Source organism: Miscanthus floridulus, chromosome 5, assembly GCF_019320115.1.
Source record: "Miscanthus floridulus cultivar M001 chromosome 5, ASM1932011v1, whole genome shotgun sequence".
Taxonomy (NCBI): domain Eukaryota; kingdom Viridiplantae; phylum Streptophyta; class Magnoliopsida; order Poales; family Poaceae; genus Miscanthus; species Miscanthus floridulus.
The window spans coordinates 103,844,481-103,868,117 of NC_089584.1; the positions used below are offsets into that span (position 1 = coordinate 103,844,481).

The 23,637-nt window shown below is 45.0% G+C and overlaps 1 protein-coding gene across 1 annotated transcript; it reads left to right on the forward strand.

The window, feature by feature from the left end:
- The first annotated feature begins 14,915 nt into the window (after positions 1–14,915).
- LOC136452851 (26S rRNA (cytosine-C(5))-methyltransferase NOP2B-like) lies at positions 14,916–23,047 on the forward strand. Its single transcript, XM_066453437.1, is given in 17 exon segments — positions 14,916–15,165; positions 15,351–15,573; positions 15,792–15,952; positions 16,041–16,104; positions 16,318–16,451; positions 16,635–16,718; positions 16,948–17,022; positions 17,102–17,173; positions 17,254–17,327; positions 17,539–17,591; positions 17,717–17,826; positions 18,130–18,198; positions 18,281–18,355; positions 21,093–21,334; positions 21,409–21,508; positions 22,065–22,554; positions 22,640–23,047. Coding segments are annotated over 16 exon segments (2,031 nt in total). The 5' UTR covers positions 14,916–15,150; the 3' UTR covers positions 22,545–22,554; positions 22,640–23,047.
- Positions 23,048–23,637: the final 590 nt, after the last annotated feature.

Sequence of the window (23,637 nt, forward strand, 5' to 3'; positions counted from 1 at the left end):
TGATCTGCCTGGTAAACATCATCTGTAATTTCTGTACAGTGTAGTTAGAATGCGTGAAAGCGTAAAAACACTTACTAATATGATAAATGTTTTTAGGTGCATGTGTATGCAGTTTGTTTGTATTTCAGCGAAAAAATCTTCGTAGTTTGAACCATAGCGCAATTATACATAGTAGCATCCAAGCAATTGTTTTGCTACTAACCCCCCATGGTCTCGGCTAGCCCATAGTCCATAATGTCAAGCGCGGAGCCCGTGCACATGTAGGAAGAACAAGCGTAACCAAGGAACCATAGCCGACCACCCATAACGCAGAGCGCGGAGCCCATGGCACATGTAGGGAGAGATCGGAAACTGGGTCTTCTCCATGGAGAAGAGAGCGAAACGTGGGCTGCTCAGCGGTTGTCGAAATAACTTGGAGATACACATAATCTTAATAGTGTCCGAGCAATTAGTTCTTTGCTAAGATCTTGGCCTTGGCTAGCCCATAGTTCATAACGTCGAGCACAGAGCCTGCACATGTGTAGGAGGAATAGGCATGATCGAGGAACCATAGCTGACCACCCATAGCACAGAGCGTGGAGCCCATGACGCGTGTGGGGAGAGATCGGAGACCGGGTTTTCTCCGAAGAAAACAGAAAAGAACATATGCTGCTCGCTGATTAGCGAAATATCTTGAAAATTTGGAGCAAAATATTTGGCATTTTGGAGAAACATTTTGTGATGGTTCGGAGAGAACATATTCGGCGAATGGGAGAAAGCGTGTTCAGCGAATTGGAGAATACGTGTTCGGCGAATTGGAGATTACGTGTTCGGCGAATTGGAGAATACGTTTAGCAAATTGGAGATTACATGTTCGGTGAATTGGAGAATACGTTCGGTGAATTGGAGATTACGTGTTCAGCGAATTGGAGAATACGTTCGGTGAATTGGAGATTACGTGTTCGGCGGATTGGCGAATACGTTCAGCGAATTAGAGATTACGTGTTCGGCAAATTGGAGAATACGTTCGGTGAATTGGAGAATACGTTCGGCGAATTGGAGATTTGGAGAAATGTGGCCAGCGACAACGTTGGTGGAGCCCATCATGAAGTGGCATAAAAACCTGGTGATTGTAAGTGGAGATTTAAACCATAGTGGAGAAAAAATGGAGAAAAATTACAGAAATCAAAACTTTATTCATCATAAAGTGGAGAGTACATATCTGAGGTGTTTCAAGGATAGAAACATATGAGGTGCTCGATATGCCAGGAGTTAGGAACATCGATTCCATCTAAGTCACATAGGCGATAAGACCCTGGTCGGGTAATGTCTTTGACGACGTAAGGTCCTTCCTAGGGGGAGGAGAGCTTATGCATCCCTTCAGTTTTCTGCTTTCTGCGAAGGACAAGGTCGTCGACAGCAAATGAACGACCTTTGACATTGCGGTTGTAGTACCTTCGCAAGCCTTCTAGATACTTGGCTGTGTAGACACAAGTGATTAGGCATTCCTCCTCGGCCCTATCGACATCCTTTGTCCGAACAACTGCGGCTTGTTCGTCATCAAAATTTTCCACCCTAGGTGCTCGGAAGGCAATATCCACTGGAAGTATGGCTTCTAAGCCGTAGACCAAGAAGTATGGAGACACATCGGTGCTGCGACTAGCTTGAGTATGCAATCCCCATACTATAGCCAGTAGCTCTTTCAGCCATCTACCCAGATGTTTATCGTCTTTCTAAAATAATCTCTTTTTGAGGGCATCTAGTATCATACCATTCGCCCGTTCAACCTGACCGTTGGCTCTAGGATGGGCAACGGAGACGTATTTGACGGAGATACAACGGTCTTCACAGAAATCCCAAAAGTGATGGCCAGTGAATGTAGTTTCGAGGTTGGTGATGATGTTGTTCGGGAGACCAAATCTGTGGATGATGTCATCGAAGAGCTCGACTGCTTTCTTTGCAGTAGCGGAGATGAGCGGTTTATACTCAATCCACTTGGAGAACTTATCAATGGTGATGTATACATACAGGAAACCTCCTGGTGCTGGATTAAAAGGAACAATCATGTCCAGTCCCCAGCATGCAAAAGGCTAGGAGGCTAGAATGGTCTGCAACTCTTGTGCTAGTACGTGTATTTGTTTGGTGAAAATTTGGCATCCTTCATAACATTAGACGAGGTCTTCTGCATCAAAGATGGCGGTGGGCCAGTAAAAGCCTACTCGGAAGGCTTTGCCGACTAGTGTTCTCGAAGTCGTGTGGTTGTCGCAGGAACCAGAGTGAATTTTGAGGAGTAACTTCACTCCGTCTTCTTGGGTGATGCATTTTTGCAAAATCCCTTCCTTGGCACTTTTCCTCATTAAGTTGCCATTTACCAGCACGTAATGTTTGCTCCGACGAGTTAGGCATTTGGTTTCAGTTTTATCGGCTGGTACTTTGGCGCTAAAGAGCTACTTGATGAATTGTTCCCTCCAATCAGTGGCCGGCAAAGGTACCATAAGTACCAGCTGCTCGACGGGTGGAACTTCCTGAATTTCTTTTTCTTCTTTAATGGACGGCGCCACAAGATCTTGGACGAAGACCTCAGGCAGAACCACGGCACGAGAGGAGCCCAACTTGGACAAGTAATCGGCGATCTGATTTTGGTCGTGTACCACGTGGTGGTACTCGATACCATAGAACTTCCCTTCAAGCTTCCTGATTTCAGCGCAATAAGCGTCCATCTTATTGTTGGCATAAGACCAATCTTTGTTAAGCTAGTTGATGACTAGCATGGAGTCCCCATATACCATAAGGCATTTGACACCGAGCTCAACAGCTATACGGAGTCCGTGGAGACATGCTTCGTATTCGGTGGTGTTGTTGGAGGCCACAAAGTGTATCCAAAGGACATATCAAAGCTTATCCTTGGTTGGCATAATGAACAGAATGCTCACACCAGCACCGTTGATGTTGAGGGTGCCGTCGAAGTACATCACCCAGTGCTCAGGGCAGGTAGCGGCGATGGGCTCTTGGATCTTGGTCCACTCAGCGACGAAATTAGTGAGCGCCTGAGACTTGATCGTAGGCCTGCTTCTGAATTCAATGGAGTAAGTGCCAAGCTCGACAGCCCACTTGATGATATGGCCGTTGGCCTCTTTGTTGTAGAGGTTGTCCCCTAGAGGGAACTCAGTGACCACGGCGATCTTGTAATACTCAAAGTAGTGGTGGAGTTTATGCGACGTAATCAGGACAGCGTATAACAACTTCTGGACCTGAGGATAACAAGTCTAGGGCTCGTTAAGAACCTTGCTGATGAAGTATACCGGACGTTGCACCTTATAGGTGTGTTCGGCCTCCTCGCGTTCGACCACAATTGTTGTGCTGATGGCGTGAGAGGTAGCGGCGATGTAGATCAGGAGAGTCTCATCAAACCGTGGCACCGTCATGATCATAAGGAACAACTTAAGCTGCTCGAAAGCTACGTCTGCCTCTTCTGACTAGGTAAAGCGCTTGGAGGCCTTGAGGAGTTTGAAGAAAGGTAAACCTTTTTTGCCGAGGCGTGATATGAAGCGGCTTAATGTAGCCATGCAGCCAGTAAGCTTCTGTATATCCTTGATGCATGTTGGTTGTTTCATCTTGGTGATGGCAGAGACCTTATTGGGATTGGGTTCTATGCCTCGTGCACTGACAATGTAGCCCAGGAGTATACCGGATGGAACTCCAAAGATGCACTTTGAAGGATTCAGCTTCCATCGGTATCTTTTTAGGTTGGCGAATGTTTCTTCGAGGTCGGCGATAAGATTATTGGCAGTCTTGGACTTGACGACCATATCGTCGATGTAAGCTTCGACGTTGCGGCCAATCTGTTGATCGAGGCACATCTGGATAGCCCGTTGATAAGTCGCCCTAGCGTTCTTGAGTCCGAAGGACATGGTGGTATAGCAATACGCGCCGAAAGGCATGATGAACGATGTCTTGATCTGATCTTCTTTTTTGAGAGAGATCTGGTGATAGCCAGAGTAACAGTCAAGGAAAGAGAGTAATTCACAGCCAGCGGTGGAGTCGTCAACCTTGTCTATCCAAGGCAAACCGAAGGGGTCTTTAGGGTAGTGTTTGTTAAGATCAGTATAATCAACACACATTCTCCATTCTTTATTCTTTTTTCAAATGAGAATAGGGTTTGCTAACCAATCAGGATGATACACTTCTTTTATAAATCCAGCAGCTAAGAGTCGTTTTATTTCTACCCTAATAGCCTCCTTCTTGTCTGGCATGAATCAGTGAAGTTTCTGCTTGATCGGTTTGGCGGTCGGTGAGACATTCAAGGAGCGCTCAATCTTCTCCTGTGGTACCCCCGACATGTCTGTAGGTTTCCAAGCAAACACATCGGCGTTGGCACGTAAGAAGGAGATGAGCGCGCTTTCCTATTTGGGGTCAAGGTGAGCCCCAATCTTCATGGTCTTGGAGGGGTCATCGTGCCCGAGGCCGATCTCCTTCACTTCCTTGGACTTGGCAGAAGCACAGGGAGGTTCTAGCTCTAGTATCTCCATGTCAATGGGCAACGTTTTGGCTTCGGCGACCATGCTGGCCATCTAGATGGAGAGGTCGGTAGCTTCGGTGAGAGCGAGACTCTTTGTCTCGCAGGCGTAGGTGATGGAGAGGTTAGCCCGTAGGGCCAGAACTCCTACAGGCGAAGGCATCTTCAGCACCAAGTACGCGCAGTGCGGTATAGCCATGAACTTGGCCAGAGCTGGCCAACCAAGTATAGCGTGGTAAGCGGTGTTGAAATTGGCGACGTAGAAGTTAATGTGCTCGACGCGGTAGTTGCTCGCCGTGTTGAACTGTACTGGTAGCATGATCTCTCCAAGCGGTTTGGAGGCCCTATCGGGTACCACACCCCAAAAAGAGGAATCAAAGGGCGTTAGATCCGCTAATCTGAGGCCTAGCTCCTTTAGGGCTCCGACGAAGAGGAGGTTCAAAGCGTTCCCACCATCGACGAGCACTTTTCTAAACAACACCTTTTGGACGGTTGCGTCGAGGACAAGGGGGAAGAGCCCTATGTAGGGAATGTCTACCCACTGGTCATCCCTGCTGAAGGTGATGGGAACCTCAGACCATGGACGATAGCTAGGGTTGGCGACAGCGTCCTCCGCGGTGATGTTGAGCACCCGCCGTGCAGCGAGCTTCCGTTCCCTTCTGCTTTTGGTGGAGGCAAGGCCCCCGAAGATGGTGGCAACCACCTTGTCGTGGTCCTGGAAGGCATTGCCATTGCCCTTAGGTGGTCAGCAACCTTCAGCTCCATCATTGGCGACGGCGTCTAGCTTTTTGTTCTAGAATTCCTTAGCCAACCCGAGGTAGTCCTTTATTTTGTGCTTGGCGTTCTTGTGGAGCGGGCACGGGCCGTCAAGAATCTTCCTGTACTACTCATCATAGTTGCGCTTGGTGCAAGGTTCATTGACGGCAGCGATGATGTGGTCTGGCCGGCGGCGGCAATTTTGGCCAAACTTGGGCCCTTCTTGCCGATCTCGACCGTTGTTATAAGGATAACTACGGTCGTCGAAATGGCGGTCGCTGTGGCGTCGGTCGGTGGGGCGGTCGTCATACTAGCATGTTGGTCATTGGGTGCCCACATCCTCATTGAAGTGCACCTTGGCCTCCTCGGCATCGGTGTATTGGTGGCGGTTGTGATCATCTTGCCGATCCTAGTAGGTGGCTTGCGGTTGAACTTGGAGCGGAGCTCACAGTGGTGGAGTCCTCGGGCGAAGGCAGTGATGACCTCAGCTTTCGTGATGTTAGGGATAGAGTTCCTTATCTCAGAAAAGCATCAGATGTAGCTGTGGAGGAGCTCAGACAGCTTCTAGTCGATGTGGTTTAGGTTGTGCTTGGTGCTCGGCCGAGTGCACGTGGCCATGTAGTTATCGATGAAGACTTTTTTCAAATCCTCCTAGGATCCGATGGAGTCCGGGGCAAGGCTGGTAAACTAGCTCATGGCAGTAGGTGTCAGCATGATAGGAAGATAGTTTGCCATGACATTAGAGTCTCCTCCAGTGGCGCGAACAGCAGTGGCATAAACCTGTAGCCACTGTGTCAGGTTCATTCTTCCTTCGTAGGGCTTGACCCCAGTGATCTTGAAACCACGGGGCCACTGAAGCATTAGGAGTGTCCTTGTAAATGCTAGAGGCCCCTCAGAGTTGTCGACACCATCGTCAGTAGTATTGCCACCGACAAGTGGTTTGACAGCTGAGTCTGGGTTACCATACTCTTGTTCGTACTCCTAACGACGGCAGATTTCATCTTCATGGCGACCGAATTGGCATTCGTCGATGCGCCGTCGTGCATCTCGACGATTGTTGAGATGCACCCGGACGTCCTGGTCAACCTCCTGGTCATGTTGGCGGTGATGTTTGGCGTGATTGCCCCTAGCTCCACCTTGGGGGGCTGCCTGTCATCGCGGTGCTAGTCGATGAAGCGACTTTGGCGGCGGTCGGTCCTTGTGGCAACTGATTGGCGGATCGAAGTGGTGGAGTAAGAGGGTCTCTGATCTTGGCGGATCTCATTGACCTGATAGTGCGTTGCTTTAAGCATGGCAGTGACCTTGGCAAGCTCGAGCATCTGTGGGAGGCAGGCGACCTCATTGGCAGCTACTGCCAGATTGGTGCTCGGAGTCCTAAAAATGTCATGGCCATCAACATGGAGAAACTCTTCATCGAGGTTGCGCTAGAGTGGCCTCCCTTATGAGTCGAGCTGCTGCTCGGCCATCACAAGGGCGTGCTTGTTTGCTCGGTGTTGTGCGCGGTTGATGTTTCAGTTCTCACGAGCGGCACGTTCCTCCTCAGTCTCGCCATTCCGAGGGGGGCTATCGATGCTGACATTGAAGATCGCGCTCCCCCTCGGAGAGGAGGGAGAGGAAATTGTTTAGTGGAGGTTTCGGCAAGGGTCTCTATGGAGTCTTGGGACTCAGAGCCTGGACTCTCCTCTAGGATGGTGTGGAGGGACGCCCCAGGGTGCTGGCTGACATGGAGCATGTTGACGGCGGGTGAAGGCTAGTCGGTGAACTGGTCGGCGAAAGGATGAACGTCTCCCACCTAGTCGGTGAATTTGTCCCTTAGGGCATGTTGGAAAGTGGCGGCGGTGTTGGCGAGCCTGAAGGGCAGAGCCATAACTCCTGAAGTCTTCCGAGCAGCCTCTGGGAGGTCTAGATTGGTGGGTGGTTGGCGCTGAACAAGGGTGTCTAGAGCCAATTCGGCGATGGAGAGGCAATCAGCGAGCTTGTGACCAACCTAATTGATGGATGCGATTAGATCGTTGCTGTTGATCTACCCCCTCTGGTAGCGAGGAAGCAGGCAGCGGGTTGTTGATGAAGGCAACCTCGGAAGTGGTTCCGAGATCGGATCTGCAGTCACAGGTGTGGGGGTGATCGACACAGAATCGATCTGCACCAGCTCGAGGAGCTCTCAGACTCCATCAGCATTGATGATCCATGAGATCGATCCGACCATGAAGATCTGGCCGGGCTGTGGGAGGGACGAAGAGCCTACGAAAAAAACCATCTTGTTCGACAAGGAAAATAGCACGCACGGCCCCTACCTGGTGCGCCAACTATCAATAGAATATCGTCGGTAGTCCTCCGAGGGGTATCCCATGAAGGTAGATTGATTGGCAGAGGAGCGTGAGATCAAGAACAAGAAGGTAATAGAGACACACAAGTTAGATAGGTTTAGTCTGTCAGTATGACGTAATACCCTACTCCTATGGTCTGTTGGTTTGTATTGTCTATCGTCTGATATTGCGTGAGTTTGGAGGGGGTCCCTGCCCGCCTTATATAGTCTGGGGAGCAGGGTTACAAGTCAGTTAGATCTAGGAGATAACCAAAAAGTAATAACTTATTACAAGAATCTAGGGATCATACATATCCTAATAGATCTCGCAGTATCTTTAGGATATCCTCCAGATATCTTGCGGGAGGCGCCGAGCAGAGCCATGCCTCGCAAGGCTTCGTTTTGTGGGCTAGGCCACCCCAGGGGGCGCAGCCCATGTGGTCTGCCATGGGTATCCGGGGTCATACCCCCCACACCAACCCACATCTCCAACCAATGGTGCGCCAAACCTCCTGCTCACCGCTCTTCTCTAACTAGCGCGATCAGAACCAACTGGGACCAACCGACCGGGGATGCCCGCTCGGTAAGGACCAGGAAACGAATGGAGAAAGCAAAGCAGGGCGCACAAAGTCAAACTGCAATATAAGGGACCGTACCCTACGTACTTACCAGGCAGTACCTTGCGACCCTCCTAGCACAATAGAACTCAAACAGTATTGCAGGCGCCGACATTTTTTCCCTATAGTATTGTAGGCGCCATTAACTCCCATACGGTAAGGCTTCCCCACATGCCTCTAGGCATCGATAGTGTTGTGGGCGTTGGCATTTACTGTACCAGGCGAACATGGTAAAAAACCCCTTGCATGCCTCCAAGAATCAACAGTGTGGCAGGCGGCGACATCTGCCATGTTCGAAGAAGACAACCCAACCACCCACATGCATCTAACATTCAACAGTATTGTGGGCGCATATCATCATCATGTACCCGCTGATGTGGGCAACAAGGCTTAGTAGCATACGTACTCTCTCCCTCTCACTTGTAAGGCCATCCCCTTCATCTATAAAGGAGATACACTCTCTCCCAATAAAAGGAGGTGGATTCAGGTTGATTCAGATTCATTCAGATCGATCAAGTTCACTAGCTCACAACCACAGAACCGCTAGGTTCGAACCACAAGCACACGCTTGAACACTTAGCTCATAGTGAGGCTCCCATCGCTTTCGGTCCCTCTGACCAGAGTCCGACCGACCCTCTTGTACCCCCCATCTTTCTCCTTCTTGTTTGTAACCCCACTGCAAACTTCGAGCACCTAGGCTCAGGAATAAAGTCACCGACTGATTCAAACTAGACATAGGGCGCATTGCCTGAACTAGTATAAACCGTATGTCATTAAGTGATAGGCCACCTCTGATCATAATGTATGGCAAAACTATAAATATTTACTTGTTGGTCACTTTCTGCACCGACACTAGGGTTTGCGTGTCGTGGCCTACCACTGAGCGTCTCGTAGCCTGGCACCGTCGGGCATCCTCACGTGAGGTGGGATAGCAGCTACGCCTCGCCGATGGAGGTGGGATGTCGGGGACTAGGAAGTCGCATGTGGTAGAACCGCCTGAGCTAATGCCCTCCCAAGAGTACCTATCTACCATTAGACACTAAGTACCCAGGGGAGTGCACTAATTCAGATGGTTCCGTCGAGCACACCAATAGGGGAACTCAAAAATCCACATTTTTTTATTAGGATCATAAACGAGAGAATAAAGCTTACAACATTCCTAGCCATTTCTTACCTCACTTTATTACAACATTAGAGTACTTAAACAAGTTGAATGTAGTGGGAATTAAACATTTTACATGTAAACGAGTTTATACATTCAGGTTCACAAGTTTTATCTTGCAGCGGAAAATAAACATATGATCAAAGTTACAGCGGAAACAAAGATTAATCTAATGACATGGTGAAGCATTAACGTAGTGGACATTTCTATATAAGATATGCTAGCAGATTTTACATCTTTTCTTATAAAAACCTTTAGTGAGGGTTATAAATAAACACTATGATCGCAGCGTGAAAGGAATCCTCTCTGAGCCCACCAAAAGGTTTCCACACACAAGAGTCAGCTCTAGTATTCACCTGTCATCTGCAATAGGGGGAATAAAACCCTGAGTACTTGATTGTACTCAGCAAGACTTACCTAACATGAGGAAAATAAAAGACTCCAAGGATATGCAAGGCTTATTTGGCTTGCTGGTTTATTGCATTTGCAGGAAGCATTACTAATGGTGCATCCTTATGTTCCAAGTTTTAGCAGTTATTTTTAGTTAATTAGCTAATCATTCTAAGTAAGCACCTAAGCTACTTTCAAGTATGTGGTAAGTAATTAGAACCATTTTACCATCTCTCGTATTCCAAATTTTACTACGGTGCTAGACCATAGCTAAGTCGGTACCGTTCATAGAAACGACAATTTGCGAATCAATGTATCCTAGCTGGGTACCCCGAAACACATGCATCGCTTGTACCCTAGACACAAACTTAGACTCCAAGCCCCCACACTTGAGACCCGATCTCAATGTGGTGCATAGACCTCCACCTTTCTCCGCCTCCAATCAGTCGGTTCAGAAAGAGCCGGAACCCATGACAAGAGCGCAACGAGCCTTTCCGCTCCCATAAGCAAGTATGTGTTCAGGATAATAAGTCTGTAACCAGACTATCATCCACAACAATGGACGGTCCTCAACCAACATAGGCGGAACAAATGCAACCAAAGCCTCGCTCGGTTGCCTAACCAAGTCGACATACGGTCCCACCCGGTCTCCAATTATTGTCCATATATATATATATATATATATATATATATATATATATATATATATATATATATATATATATATATATTCCATGTGATGGTAGTATGATAATAGTAACAATGATATCTTTTCCTATCTCTCGCGAGTAATAGGTAATCACCTGACTTCTACCGGGTCCTATAGCATAGCAATCTACATGATCCTGACATACTAGTAGGACTCATTGGATAAGGATATATATATATATATATATATATATGCAAGTGGACATCATTCAACTCCTTTAAACTTAATGCATAAGCATAAAGTAAAGTGCAGAACAATAGGGGTAATGAACCAGGGCTTGCCTAGGTCAGATATAACCTAAAGTTAGCCTCCATCATGGTGACATGATCATCAAGACACTATCTTTTCTGCTACTTCGGTCGACTCCACGATCCATCATTATTCCTATTATGATATGCATGGATGCAACGCAGAGACGTAATTAATCAATGGCAACTACAACTCTTAAAATACTTTTACGCTTCTCACGCTAACGAGCTAGCTCTAATGATTAACGTACGAGGCCATGTATCCATGTTGTCGAATAAGGCGTTATTTCCCAACAAGTGTTTTAGCTTTAGACTTTCAAGGTGTTTCTATATTTCATTCATTTATGGAGCCTTAGCTATCTTAGCAAGCCACTTATTATGGAGCTATAAAATTACAATGAACACCTAATAATATTAAGAATTTACTATGAAATTTTTAGAGCCAACACTATTACCAATTTATTACAAAAACTCCTACAAGTTTATATCTTAATAATATTAAGCATCCAATTCAATTAGATAACTCCTAAAAATACTATGAAACTATGTGAACAAGATATATTAACAGGTCGATCATGATTTTAGGAACCTAACAAAATTAGTTTTATAATTTTTGGCCAACTACACAAATTTATATTGAATTTACAAGTTTGCCTTAGAAACTAAATTAGAAAATGCTTAGAGAGAGGAAAAGGGCCGGCGGCAACCTAGCGTGGGGCATGGCCTCACGCGCGGCGCAATTTACCAGCGACGGCCCAAACCAGGAGGCCCATGCGCGATGGTGGTTTTGTAGAAAACCCCCTGAGCTTTTAGATTTTAATACGACTACTATGCGCACTATTTCTACCGACAGTGGTTTTGCAACCCAGCCCCCAAACTATCTCATCTTCACAACGGGATGGTCCTCGATGCCACCGCACTCGCTAGCGCGGCCTTGGTTGGCACTGCGTGGCTATGCCGACCAACTAAGGGCCTAATCGGCACATCTAACCGGCCGATGGGGACCTACGGGCCAACACGCAGCGATGCGAAGCGGAAGGAAACTCGATGATGCACTACCGAAGTCGATCCTTGATGTCGGGCCAAACCGTGCGGCAGCATGACCATTCCGATGATGTAAGGCACTAATCAGAGAGTAGAGACGGGCGAGAAAGCATCAGAGGCTCACCACGGTCCATGCTAAGGTGTCGGTTGAAGTAGATGAGGGTTGAGATGCTCTGAGGTGGACACCGACACGTCACCACACCGTCGATGAGTACCCTAGCCAAAATAGCATGAGCACTGGATAGAGGGAGTCAAGGTGAGTTTAGGGTTATGAGCAATTGAACTGCTATCAAACCTATGGGCCTTACCCCTAGACCTACCGGCTCGGCGGTGCACATGACCGGCGACAAGCAAAATGCCAAATTGTCGGTCGGTAGTGCTCTGCTGGGCTTGAGGGAAAAAAGAAAGCTAACCGACCTCCTAAGCTACCCACTGGAGCAAGGAATTATGCGGCAAAGCTCGCTGACGCCAGGAGGGAAGAAGAAGCGATGGTCCCGTGCACGGTGCGGTCGTGGAGAGGGCACGCGAGCGAGCCCGAGTAGGTTAAGACAGGGCGGCTCCGATCGATGGCGGCAGCACAAGCACGTGTGCACAGATGATGAGACATGGAGGCTTGGCACGAAACGCTTGGAATGTAGTGGCAGGACCCGAGTGGGGCTCATCGGCATTGGCTAGCGGGGCAAGGTGAGGCAGAGAGGCATCACCATCACCGCTGTGACCGGGGCCGGTAGACCCAGATGCGGGGGTAGTGGAGCATGCTCAGAGGCTCGATGCGATAAGTGAATTGGAGGGCAAAGCGAGCGCCACGGTGGCCAAGCGAGGGCAGCCGTAGCCGCAGCTCGCCCCTGCACACGGCACAGCGGCCATCCACTCAAGTGTAGCGCGCACACTGAGCAACAGCGGGAGCCAGGTCGTAGGCAGCCGAGACCGCCCAACGCAGGGCCAGGGACGTCGTGTGGCACCGACCGACCGTGTGAGCTGGCCAGCTACAATAGCCCAACCACGGCTTGGGCTCAGCGCTAGTAGTGCACGCACGGTGACCGTGGACTTAGGCCGAACGACTGCAATCGGTGTCGTGTACGCATTTTAAAGCGAAGCAAAGGCTATTGATCAACACGACCGGGGTTCAACCAATTCCACTAACCCAAAGCCAATACTAATAGCGACCTAGCAAAGCAATCGTCACGACTAGAGAGCAACCAGAGAGGGAGATAAAAAAAATGCCAACATGAGTTTGTCACACTAAACATCGATTCATGAATAGAGTGCTAACAACATGATATATAGCTTGTTTCAACGAAGTTTGGGCAATTTTTGCAACGCCAATGCAAAACTAAACTAGTCCATGAACTAGAACATGTCAAGGTACTCGCTATGGTGCAACCAACAATACAAAAACATGGATCTAGTATTTAAGAAATTTAATCAAAATTTAAATGCTAAAACATCATCGTCATTAGGTTTTCAGACTCAGGTCATTTTAGTTCTAAAAGCTGAAATTGAATTCCACATTCAATTCTCGAGCTATCAAAAATACTATTGAACAATATCTATTCACCAAAACAAAAGTTACATTTTCATCTACCAACTTGTACTTCAAATTTTATTTAAGTACTAAATACAAGTTATATTTTATTTTTGTTTATAAAAATTGTTTTCATGCTTAATAAAATAGGACCAACCACTCACTATTTATTTGCTAGAATTGCTATCGGGCATTTTAAGCACTTTCTTCATACTTTTCCAAAACAAACCCTAAACAATTTTTGTTCCCAAGATTATTTAAAAGCTTTTAAGTACCATAGAAAAATTGATTAGCAACACTTATTTGATTATTTTTTTCATAAAAGTAAGTCACACCAGGTTCACCTTACTATTTCATGTGAGAATTTATTTTTAAAATCCTAAAAAACATATACGCTAGGGTTTATTAGGCATTAACCTCAGTATTAACTAAGTCCGTAACACCAGGGTGTTACATCGCCGTTCTCGTCGTGATCTCGGATCTCAAGCGACAGGAACTTATCGTTGTCCTAGTCTCTGGCTTTAAGGGAGTGGAAGGAGAAGACGACATTATGGATGTCTAACACCTAGGTGGCCGCGTCCTCATCCCCAGCGGCCGGTGCCGCCACGAATGCATCGTGCACCTCGCGCCGACAGCGGTGGAGCACGAGCGGATCTAGGTGGTGGAGACGCCTGACGCAACGTGGCCCAATCCGTGCTGCCATCAATGCGGTTGCCATGTTCGGCGGCGCGAATACATCCGTGACGTGGATCTGGAAGGGAGAGAGATAGAGGAGGGCGATCAAAGGGGAGTAGGGAAAGAAATCTTTTTATTTATTTATTTTTGGAGACATGTGGGGTAACACCGTGAGAGGAAGCATTTTTCTTCTGGAGAAAATTCAATCGGGGACAGGGGTTCGATCCTTGGCCGCCTAGCGCGTGCGGGGGCGGAGGGCGCGCCAGGTGCGGTGGCGTTTGAAGCTTTGGTGCGTGAGATAGAGGGCGCGGGGGGTGAGAAGCCTGGCATCACACATCGTATCGTGGTCATTGGATTTGGTTTATGTGTTTTATTAACCCTTAATTTTAATGGAGATAAATTTCTGTGTGCATTTTTTTTGTGCATAATGGTTGGAGGCTCTCAGCGAGGAACATTTTTTTAAAGACATAGTATAATTTTGATTGGTCCATTAAAATGGAGAAGATATCGATTTACAATAAAAAATGTGGCTAATAAACCAATATATTTTTAGTTACCTTAGCCCTGAAGATAAACTGTCTTGACACATCACCTTTGCCATGGTCAAAGAGAATATTTTAGAGAAATAGAGGGGGTGATGTAGTTGACGAACCCAAAAAATCTCGTGGATGTATATAAAAAATTTAGGGTGAAGTCTATAGCAAGTTAATAAAAAAACATCTCGATCCCACCCCTCATCGACCTAAAGATGGCAACATGACGGGTATGGATCCGAAACCCGTGGGTGTCAGACCCGTCAGGGGCGAGTCCAGGTTTCGCCCCGCAGGTTTTCGGGTTCGCGTACTCGAAACGGGCCAGGTATTAACTCTCCCCCGCGGGTGCTCGTCGGGGACACGAACCAGTGAAAAAAGCCCCCCAGGCGCGGCCCATTGACCTGTAACCCTAGCATATATAACAAAAGCCCACCAAGCGCGGCCCACTGACTCTTCTTCTCCTCCCTCTCTTCCCCGCCCGTGCCGCAGACGCACGCCCGGATCCCGCTCCCGCACAGGCGCCGCCGCTCCCTCCTGCACCCCGCTCCCTCCCGCACAGGCGCCGCCGCTCCCGCACAGGCGCCGCCGTCCCTGCGGCCCTCCGCCCTCTCTGTCTGCGACGACTGGGTGGACTACCGCCGCCGCCGCCCTACCCCAGGTGGTGAGGCCTTTGCCTACCTCTTCGCCGGCGATGAGCGCCCACCTGGTATTCCCACCCCCTTTTCTCTTTCCTGTCTGCTGTGCGAAACCGAGTTTTCGATTTTTTTTAAAAAAAATTGAGTTATCAAACTGTAACCTACTATTTGGCTATTTGATGCCTACTAACTTCTAACTTTTTGCAAAAAAAAAATATTTTGGTTGTACATGTGTACACCCATGTCCCTTTACTAGATCCGCCCCTGCTCCGACCTCGACGTCCCCTCTGATTCCGACGCCGAGGAGCTCTCTGGGTCGGACGCTGAGGCTGACGAGCTCTCGGGTTCGGACGCCGATGCCGACGGAGGCTCGAGCAGCGGCGACGACGTGGAGGATGATGATGAGGAGGAGGAAGGTGATGAAAGCAATGATGACCCCCTCGCGGACGACTTCCTAGCTGGTAGCGACGAAGGAAGCGGTAATTAGCTCTGCTCACTAGGCCTACTAGATATGTATTTACTTGAATTGGCTCAATGGCTCCAGTAGTTTCAGTTTTCCCTAAGCCATTATTTCGTACTAGAATTCATTCATTTGAGCTGGCATCTACATACGATTTTGTTTTTTTATACAAGTGTATCTACTGCTAGAATTTGCACCTTGCTTATCTCTGCTGATTGCAATGTGCTGGGTTTGCAGAGGGTGGTGACTCCGGACTGGAGTCAGATGAGTCTGACAACCTCGAGGCAAAGTCACGAGCAATTGATGAGCAGAAACTCAAGGCGGAAGAAGATGCAGAGGAGGAACTTCAAATCAACATAAGATCAGAATCTGATGAGTTCAGATTACCCACAGCGGAGGTTGCTTGTCTGCCTTTGGTTCCTATTCTCTCTCTCTGTTCAGTGTTAGTTACCTTGATGACTTATTCCGTTGCATATCTTGCTGCAGGAGCTGGAGGAAGAGGCACACAGACCACCTAACCTACCAAATCTCAAAAGGAGGATATCAGAAAGTACGTTCATCTAATAATACCGTTCCTATTTACCATATTTCATGGCTTTGTACCATTTATTACCACCCTCTCCCAATCGGATTTGTAAAATCCAGGTTATATTGTGCTATTGTATTATGAGCATTGAGCAGATATTTTGCATTTTTTATGGAAAGCAATCTGTTTACCTTTCTGACTGTTTTTATATATACTGATACTGGTTTTCTTATCTAGTTGTTCGAGTGCTCTCAAACTTCAGCAAGCTGAGGCAGAAAGATGTTCCGCGAAAAGATTATATCAATCAACTGAAAACTGACATCATGTCATACTATGGATATAATGATTTTCTCGTTGAAGCATTAATTGAGGTCAGCTGTTCATTTTATGCATCAACTGTTGGATATAGTTGTCACTTCATTTTATATAGCTGAGGCAGAAAGATGTTCTGACTGCTTGATGAATTTTCTGTGATTGACATGCTTGCTCAGAAATTGAGCACGGTTTAGCCTGTTCTTGTAGTAGATAACATACTTCATGCTGTAACTGCGCAGATGTTCCCAGCTGTTGAGCTTATTGAGTTACTGGAAGCCTTTGAGAAAAGACCGCCTGAGTGCTTGCGGACGAATACACTAAAGGTATACTGCCTGTGGTCAATCTGAAAGTGTATGAGTGGTACCAGTACCACACAGTTATTTGGTTTACTGTTTGTTGTCAATTTGCTTCATATCTGCTTAGACTCTGCTCTTCTCAATAACTTTATTACCTTATTTGTTTAGTTATGTTGGCAGCTTACCATAACTTGCTTGGATCCAAAGGCTTTGTTGTTATTGCATTTAAGTTATTGGTGAATTTTGCACTTTGCAGACCCGGAGGAGGGATCTTGCTGCTGCTCTTATACCAAGAGGATTTAATTTGGACCCGATAGGCAAATGGTCAAAGGTATGCTTCAATTATTGTACCCATACATAGTAAACCACAGCAAACTTACCCCCCTACCTCTCCCTGTTGAAAATGGCAGGTAGGATTAGTTGTCTATGACTCCACCATTTCAGCTGGTGCTACTACTGAATATATGGCTGGACATTACATGGTATCCTCTCTCTACCATTTCATTATGTTGAAACATTTTGTTTTCTGTCCATTATTTGGACTAATAATATAGTCTTACAGAAACAAGGTGCAAGTTCTTTCTTACCAGTGATGGCACTTGCTCCACAGGAGAAGGAAAGAATTGTTGATATGGCGTAAGTTGTTTTCCTTTTCCTTGGCCAAGAGTTAATTTCTATTATGACATCAAAATTAGCAATGTAACTGTAGGCCTTCTAATGCTACAATATCAAGATATTATGTACTTATTTCAGAATTTTGATGTTAATCTTTAATTGATTTATTCATTAGGGCTATGCTGTCATATACAATGACCAATATTAGAATTGATTATTTTCTTGTTTACAGTGCTGCTCCAGGTGGTAAGACTACGTACATCGGCGCTCTTATGAAGAATACCGGTTAGTTCATTGAACTTTACTTGAGTACTGTGATATGTCTAATAGAGTAATCTGTGTATTTGTTTTCTTTGTGTACCATCATTAAATTAAATAAAGGTGTTGGTTTCTTCATATGCCATATACAGGAATCATCTATGCAAATGAGTTCAATGAGAAAAGGTTGCACGGACTTTTGGGAAACATCCATCGCATGGGCGTGACAAATACCATAGTTTGTAACTATGATGGTAAAGAGGTAAGAAGATAACATGCCTACTATCATTTGGTGCTTAAAGCTTTCCTATTGGTATTGATTGGGCCAAAATAGTGCAGTCTGATAACTTGGTGTCATTGTTTGTGGGACTTTGTCAAGTGTGCTGTAACCAAGATAGGCACACCTTGACCAAGGTTATAATCTGTTGTTAATCACTTCTGTTTACACGGGGAAGCATAACTTACAAGTTACAATTTCATCAGTTCTGTAGCATCTCATTTAAGCTTGGGCACATCATGTGATCAAAAAGAAATGTTGTTCCTTGACACATCGTTGCTATTTCAGCTACCCAAAGTTCTTGGGATGAATTCGGTTGACAGAGTATTGCTGGATGCTCCCTGCACAGGAACTGGGGTTAGTATAATCAAATTTATATAAGCTGCTTGACTATTATGTTCTCTTGGTATTGCTTGAACATAGGATTTTTTTTTTGCAGACCATTTGGAAGGATCTACAAATAAAAACATCAAAGGACATTGAAGACATCAGGAACTGCGCCTTTGTCCAAAAGGTTCGTTTCTTTTACTCTACGAAGTGAAGTGATACTGCCGTAATTTCACAAAATTGAGTTTATGTCATGTATATGTCATTTGGTACCATATTCTCCATCTTCTGAGTTCTAACTTAACCTGATGCCACAACGCGACTCAAGCACAAGACACCCACTTTCCAATTCACCACCACTCTTCTCTTGAGTTTATGTCATGTATATGTCATTTTGTACCATATTCTCTTCTGAGTTCTAACTTAACCTGATGCCACAACACGATTCAAGCACAAGATACCCACTTTCCAATTCAGCACCAGTCTTCTCTCTCGCCTGTGATGACTCGATCCACTTCATCGTGATTCAATGCTATCGTTCTCGCTCTGTACTTTGTCTCCTCTCTAGTCCTGGTTCTCCCAATAGAGCCAAATAACCCTGGTGGCTAGCGAGTAGCACCCACTAGCCACTGACCACCGCCCAACAGCATAAACTAGCGCGTGTTATTCCACCTTTCTAAATGGACTAGGAGGTGTTGAGTCTTATGGTGTTACATCACTAGTCACTTTGTTAATTGGTGTGAATTTTTTCTCGTTGACTGGATTGTATAGCTTTGCAAAATGAAGGAGGAAGAAATCGATTGATTTGAAGTTCGCATGGGAAAGAGCTGCGTAAATTACTGAGATTTGTTTAGTTTGAACAATTTGTCCGTTAGCCATAGAATCAAAGCAGGGTGGATAAGTGGCGACAAGCTTCTGGCATTATCTGTGACAAGAGGGTACCACAAAAGCTAAAAGGCAAGTTCTATAGAACGGCGATTAGACCGGCTATGTTGTATGGAGCAAAATGTTGGCCTACAAAGTTTCAACATGTTCAACAACTGAGTGTTGCAGAAATGCGTATGTTGCGATGGATTTGCGGTCACACAAGAATTGACCGAGTTCGGAACGATGATATACGTGATCGCCTAGAGGTAGCACCAATTGAAGAAAAGCTTGTCCAACATCTTGGCCAGGATGTTGGACAAGCTTTTCTTCAATTGGACATGGCCAAATCACCTCAACCAATGTTGGACAAGCTTTTCTTCAATTGGTGCTACCTCTAGACGATCACATATATCATCGTTCCGAACTCGGTCCATTCTTGTGTGACCGCAAATCCATCGCAACATATGCATTTCTGCAACACTCAGTTGTTGAACATGTCGAATCTTTGTAGGCAACATTCTGCTCCATACAACATAGCCGGTCTAATCGTCGTTCTATAGAACTTGCCTTTTAGCTTTTGTGGTACCCTCTTGTCACAGAGAATGACAGAAGCTTGTCGTCACTTGATCCACCCTGCTTTGATTCTATGGCTAACGTCCGCATCAATATCTTCATCCCTCTGTAGAATCGATCCCAGATACCGAAAGGTATCCGTCTTAGGCACTACTTGACCTTCCAAACTCACATCTCTCTCCTCCTGTACAACTCCGTCAAAGTCGCATCTCATGTATTCGGTTTTAGTTCTGCTCAATCTAAAACCTTTAGACTCAAGGGTCTGCCGCAATAACTTTAGTTTCCTATTTACTCACGCCTGACTTTCGTTCACTAACACTACATCATCAGCGAACAACATACACCAAGGGATATCCCCTTGTATGTTCCTGGTAACCTCATCCATTACCAAGGCAAAGAGATACGGGCTTAAGGCTGACCCTTGATGAAGTCCAATTTTAATCGGGAAGTAATCTGTGTTACCATTGTTTGTTCGAACACTAGTCACAACATTGTTGTACATGTCCTTGATGAGGGTCACGTACTTTGATGGGACTTTATGTTTGTCCAAAGACCATCACATAACATTTCTTGGTATCTTGTCATAAGCCTTCTCCAAGTCATTGAAAACCAAGTGGAGATCCTTCTTCTGCTCTCTAAACTGCTCCATAACCTGTCTTATTAAGAAGATTATTTCTGTGGTTGACCTTTCGGGTATGAAACCAAATTGGTTTGTTGATATCTGCGTCGTTCCTCGCAGGCGCTGCTCCATGACTCTCTCTCCCATAACTTCATAGTGTGGCTCATCAACTTAATTCCTCGATAATTAGTACAACTTTGGATATCTCCCTTGTTCTTGTAGATTGGTACCAATATGCTTCTTCTCCACTCATCAGGCATCTTATTGAAAGATATTGTCCGTTAATTTATATATGGTTAAACGTACTTTCTCATATATTGGGTTAAAAAGAAGACTTAAATGGAATACCCAACTCCCAAATCTCCTGGCTCGGCCACTGACACAGTTATAGGGTTGGAAGGGAAATTTGGAGTTTGTATGCGGCACGAGGGGCATGTTGGTATAATTATTTTTCTTTCTTTTACTTTAACCGGCATAAAATCTGTCCACCGCACAGGTGTATCAAAGATGGCAAACAAGCAACCAAAAAAAGATGGCAAACAAGCAACCAAAAAAAAGAGGACAAATCAGTAGTTAAAACTCAAATCAGGGGTAACAAGATTACCAGAAACTACGTATTAGAAATGAGGGCAATTGCCCATCTATTTGAACCTTGACCTAGTAAGTACATATTAAAAAAAAGGAACAATAATCCTCTCCTACTTGGTGCCAAATCCATATCGCTGCTTGCATATAATATGGTTTGGGCATTAAATTTTTGTGATTATCACATTAGAGAGATAATAGAAACTGGTGTTGTCAGAATCAATAAGATCGTCCCTGCTTATTACTGTACAATTTAGTAATAAATTGACTTGTTTTGCAGCAATTGCTGCTAGCTGCTATTGATTTGGTTGATGCCAACTCCAAAACTGGTGGCTACATTGTTTACTCAACTTGTTCGATAATGATCCCGGAGGTATGTAAAGTTTTCCTGTTTGGTCAAAGCTGATTCCACCTGCGTTTCTGAATAACCCTACTCTTGCAGAACGAAGCAGTAATTGACTATGCACTTAAAAAGAGAAACGTAAAGCTTGTGCCTTGCGGGTTGGATTTTGGGCGTCCAGGGTATGGCAATCTTACTTTTCACGAGCCAAAGAATATTTGGTTGTTTTCTTATGTTTCTTCTGTATATATTTCAGATTCATCCGGTACCGGGAGCATCGGTTTCATACTTCTTTAGAAAAAACAAGAAGATTTTATCCTCATGTCAATAACATGGATGGATTTTTTGTAGCTAAGGTACTTTCCATTTGACTGTTTTCCAGTTCAAGGCGTAGTAATTTTTTAAGGACAAATCATAGTAATTTTTACGCATAAAGTTGCATGTTGACCCCTTGAAGGTTTTGCTGTATTTGTCTTGCCAAATAATTCAACTGGGCACTTGCATGTTGGATTGGTTATACTGCATTGAATATCAACTCTCTTACATGGACTCTAATGTAACATTTGGTCCAAAATAATTGACATCCAAGAAATGAATGCATGCAGTAAGTTTTTAAAGTTTGATTGCTAGTGTACAGGAAGTATTTATTTATTTTTACATGAAGATTAGTATCGAGCATGCAGCCAGTTTTTAAAGTTTGACTGCTAGTGTACAGGAAGTATTTATTTATTTTTACATGAAGATTAGTATCGAGCATCACAAAATATATAATTTGATAACATTGTCATTTCATTAATGTTGTTAATATATAATTTTACATAGGTGAGACCCTAACAAAAAAACACATAGGACAGAAGGCAGTATTTTAGAGTATCTATTGACATGCCATGCTTTTTATGCTATTTCATTCAGCTGAAAAAGTTAAGCAATACAATCCCGTTGACGTCTGAGCCGTCTAAAGCATCTGAAGGAGGAGCAGCTGAAAAGGTTGATGGTGAAGACGAGAAAGCTATTTCTAATGAACAAGAGACAGCTGTTCCTGGTAAAGATGAGAAAATTGTTGAGATGAAAAATCATAAAAAGACTAAGGTGACCAATAAAAGAACAAGTGTCACCAAAGAGACTGGAGGCCATAAACGTGAATCTAATAGGCCAGGAAAGCATCTCAAGAAAAATAAGGATAACGATACCAATGAAATTGATGGCCCTGAAAGCACTGAAACAAATGGAGACGTGAAAGAAGAGCATCATGAACAAACCAAGCAAACGAACCACAAAAGGAAGTTTGCTTCTGATAGATCCAAAAAATCTGGCCCTGAGAGCTTCTCGGGTGTCAAGAGAAGAAACAGGTCGGTGACAAGAAGCCGAAAAGGAAATGGCAATTCAAGCTGAGGCGAGACTGGTAAGAATTATTTGACATTTTCACTTCCTATCTGTATTTGTCTCATCTCATTGTTTTCTCATATGAGTTGGTATTTTTCTAACAGGGAAACTGAAAAGAGGAGAAAGGTATGAACGAGTATTCAGATGTCCACAAATCCCAATGAAATTTGATGCGCTATAAGGGCAACAGACAATTTTGAGATAGCATGAGTTTGCAGCCAGGGAAAATTTTGATGTACGAAATAGCGATTATAATTTGATATTTTTTTATTTGATGTACGTGTAGGCATCTCAAGTTTTATCTTTAACGAGTGACATCTGGCAGGGAAACTGAAGCAAGTTATCTTGATGAACGCTATGTGAATCCTGCTGCTTGAATATGTCACACACAAAGCGGAAAATTTGGATTCCTAGTGCTTATCTTCCCCCCAAAAAAATTATGCTGCTATTTGTGTTCTAAAAAAAATCATATCTGAGAGCTGCTAGCTGGCAGAACCTCTGACTTCTATTTACTGTGAGTTCTGAATAGTTTTTTGTGCCTCGTATCTGGAGCTCTAGATCATCAAAGCGCAGTGGCTACTGGCTACGAAGTTTACGTTTAGTTTGGAGACGAGGCGAGATCAAACATTGTCGTCCTGGTTTTCTAGGTTCTATTTTTTTTAAATAATAGGATCTGTTTTTTTTAGTTGATCGATTTGTGTTTAATGGAGGTGGGGGAGAATATATGGCTGTTGTGTTTGACAGGAGGGACGGTGGAGACCACGTACATATGGGTGGCTGTTTTTAGACCCTGTTTGGCTCAGCTCTGAAAAATAGCTTTACGAGCAACTTTGCTTTGTAGGTGAAGCTTAGTTGTTTTGAAAAAAATTATTTAGCAAAATAGCTTCACTAACGATTTCATTCATGATTGCGAGAGGGAAATGAGGGAGAGCCTTGAAAAGCTAATTTTTCTAGCTTCATCCTAACCCTTTGTGCGAGGAAGAAAATAGCTTCACCGTTTGGAAAAAAGGTGTTTGTTAAAAAATAGTTGAGAGAAATGAGGGAGAGAGATGTGAAAAGCTACTTTTTCAGTTTCATCCTAACTTATCCCTTTACGAGAGGA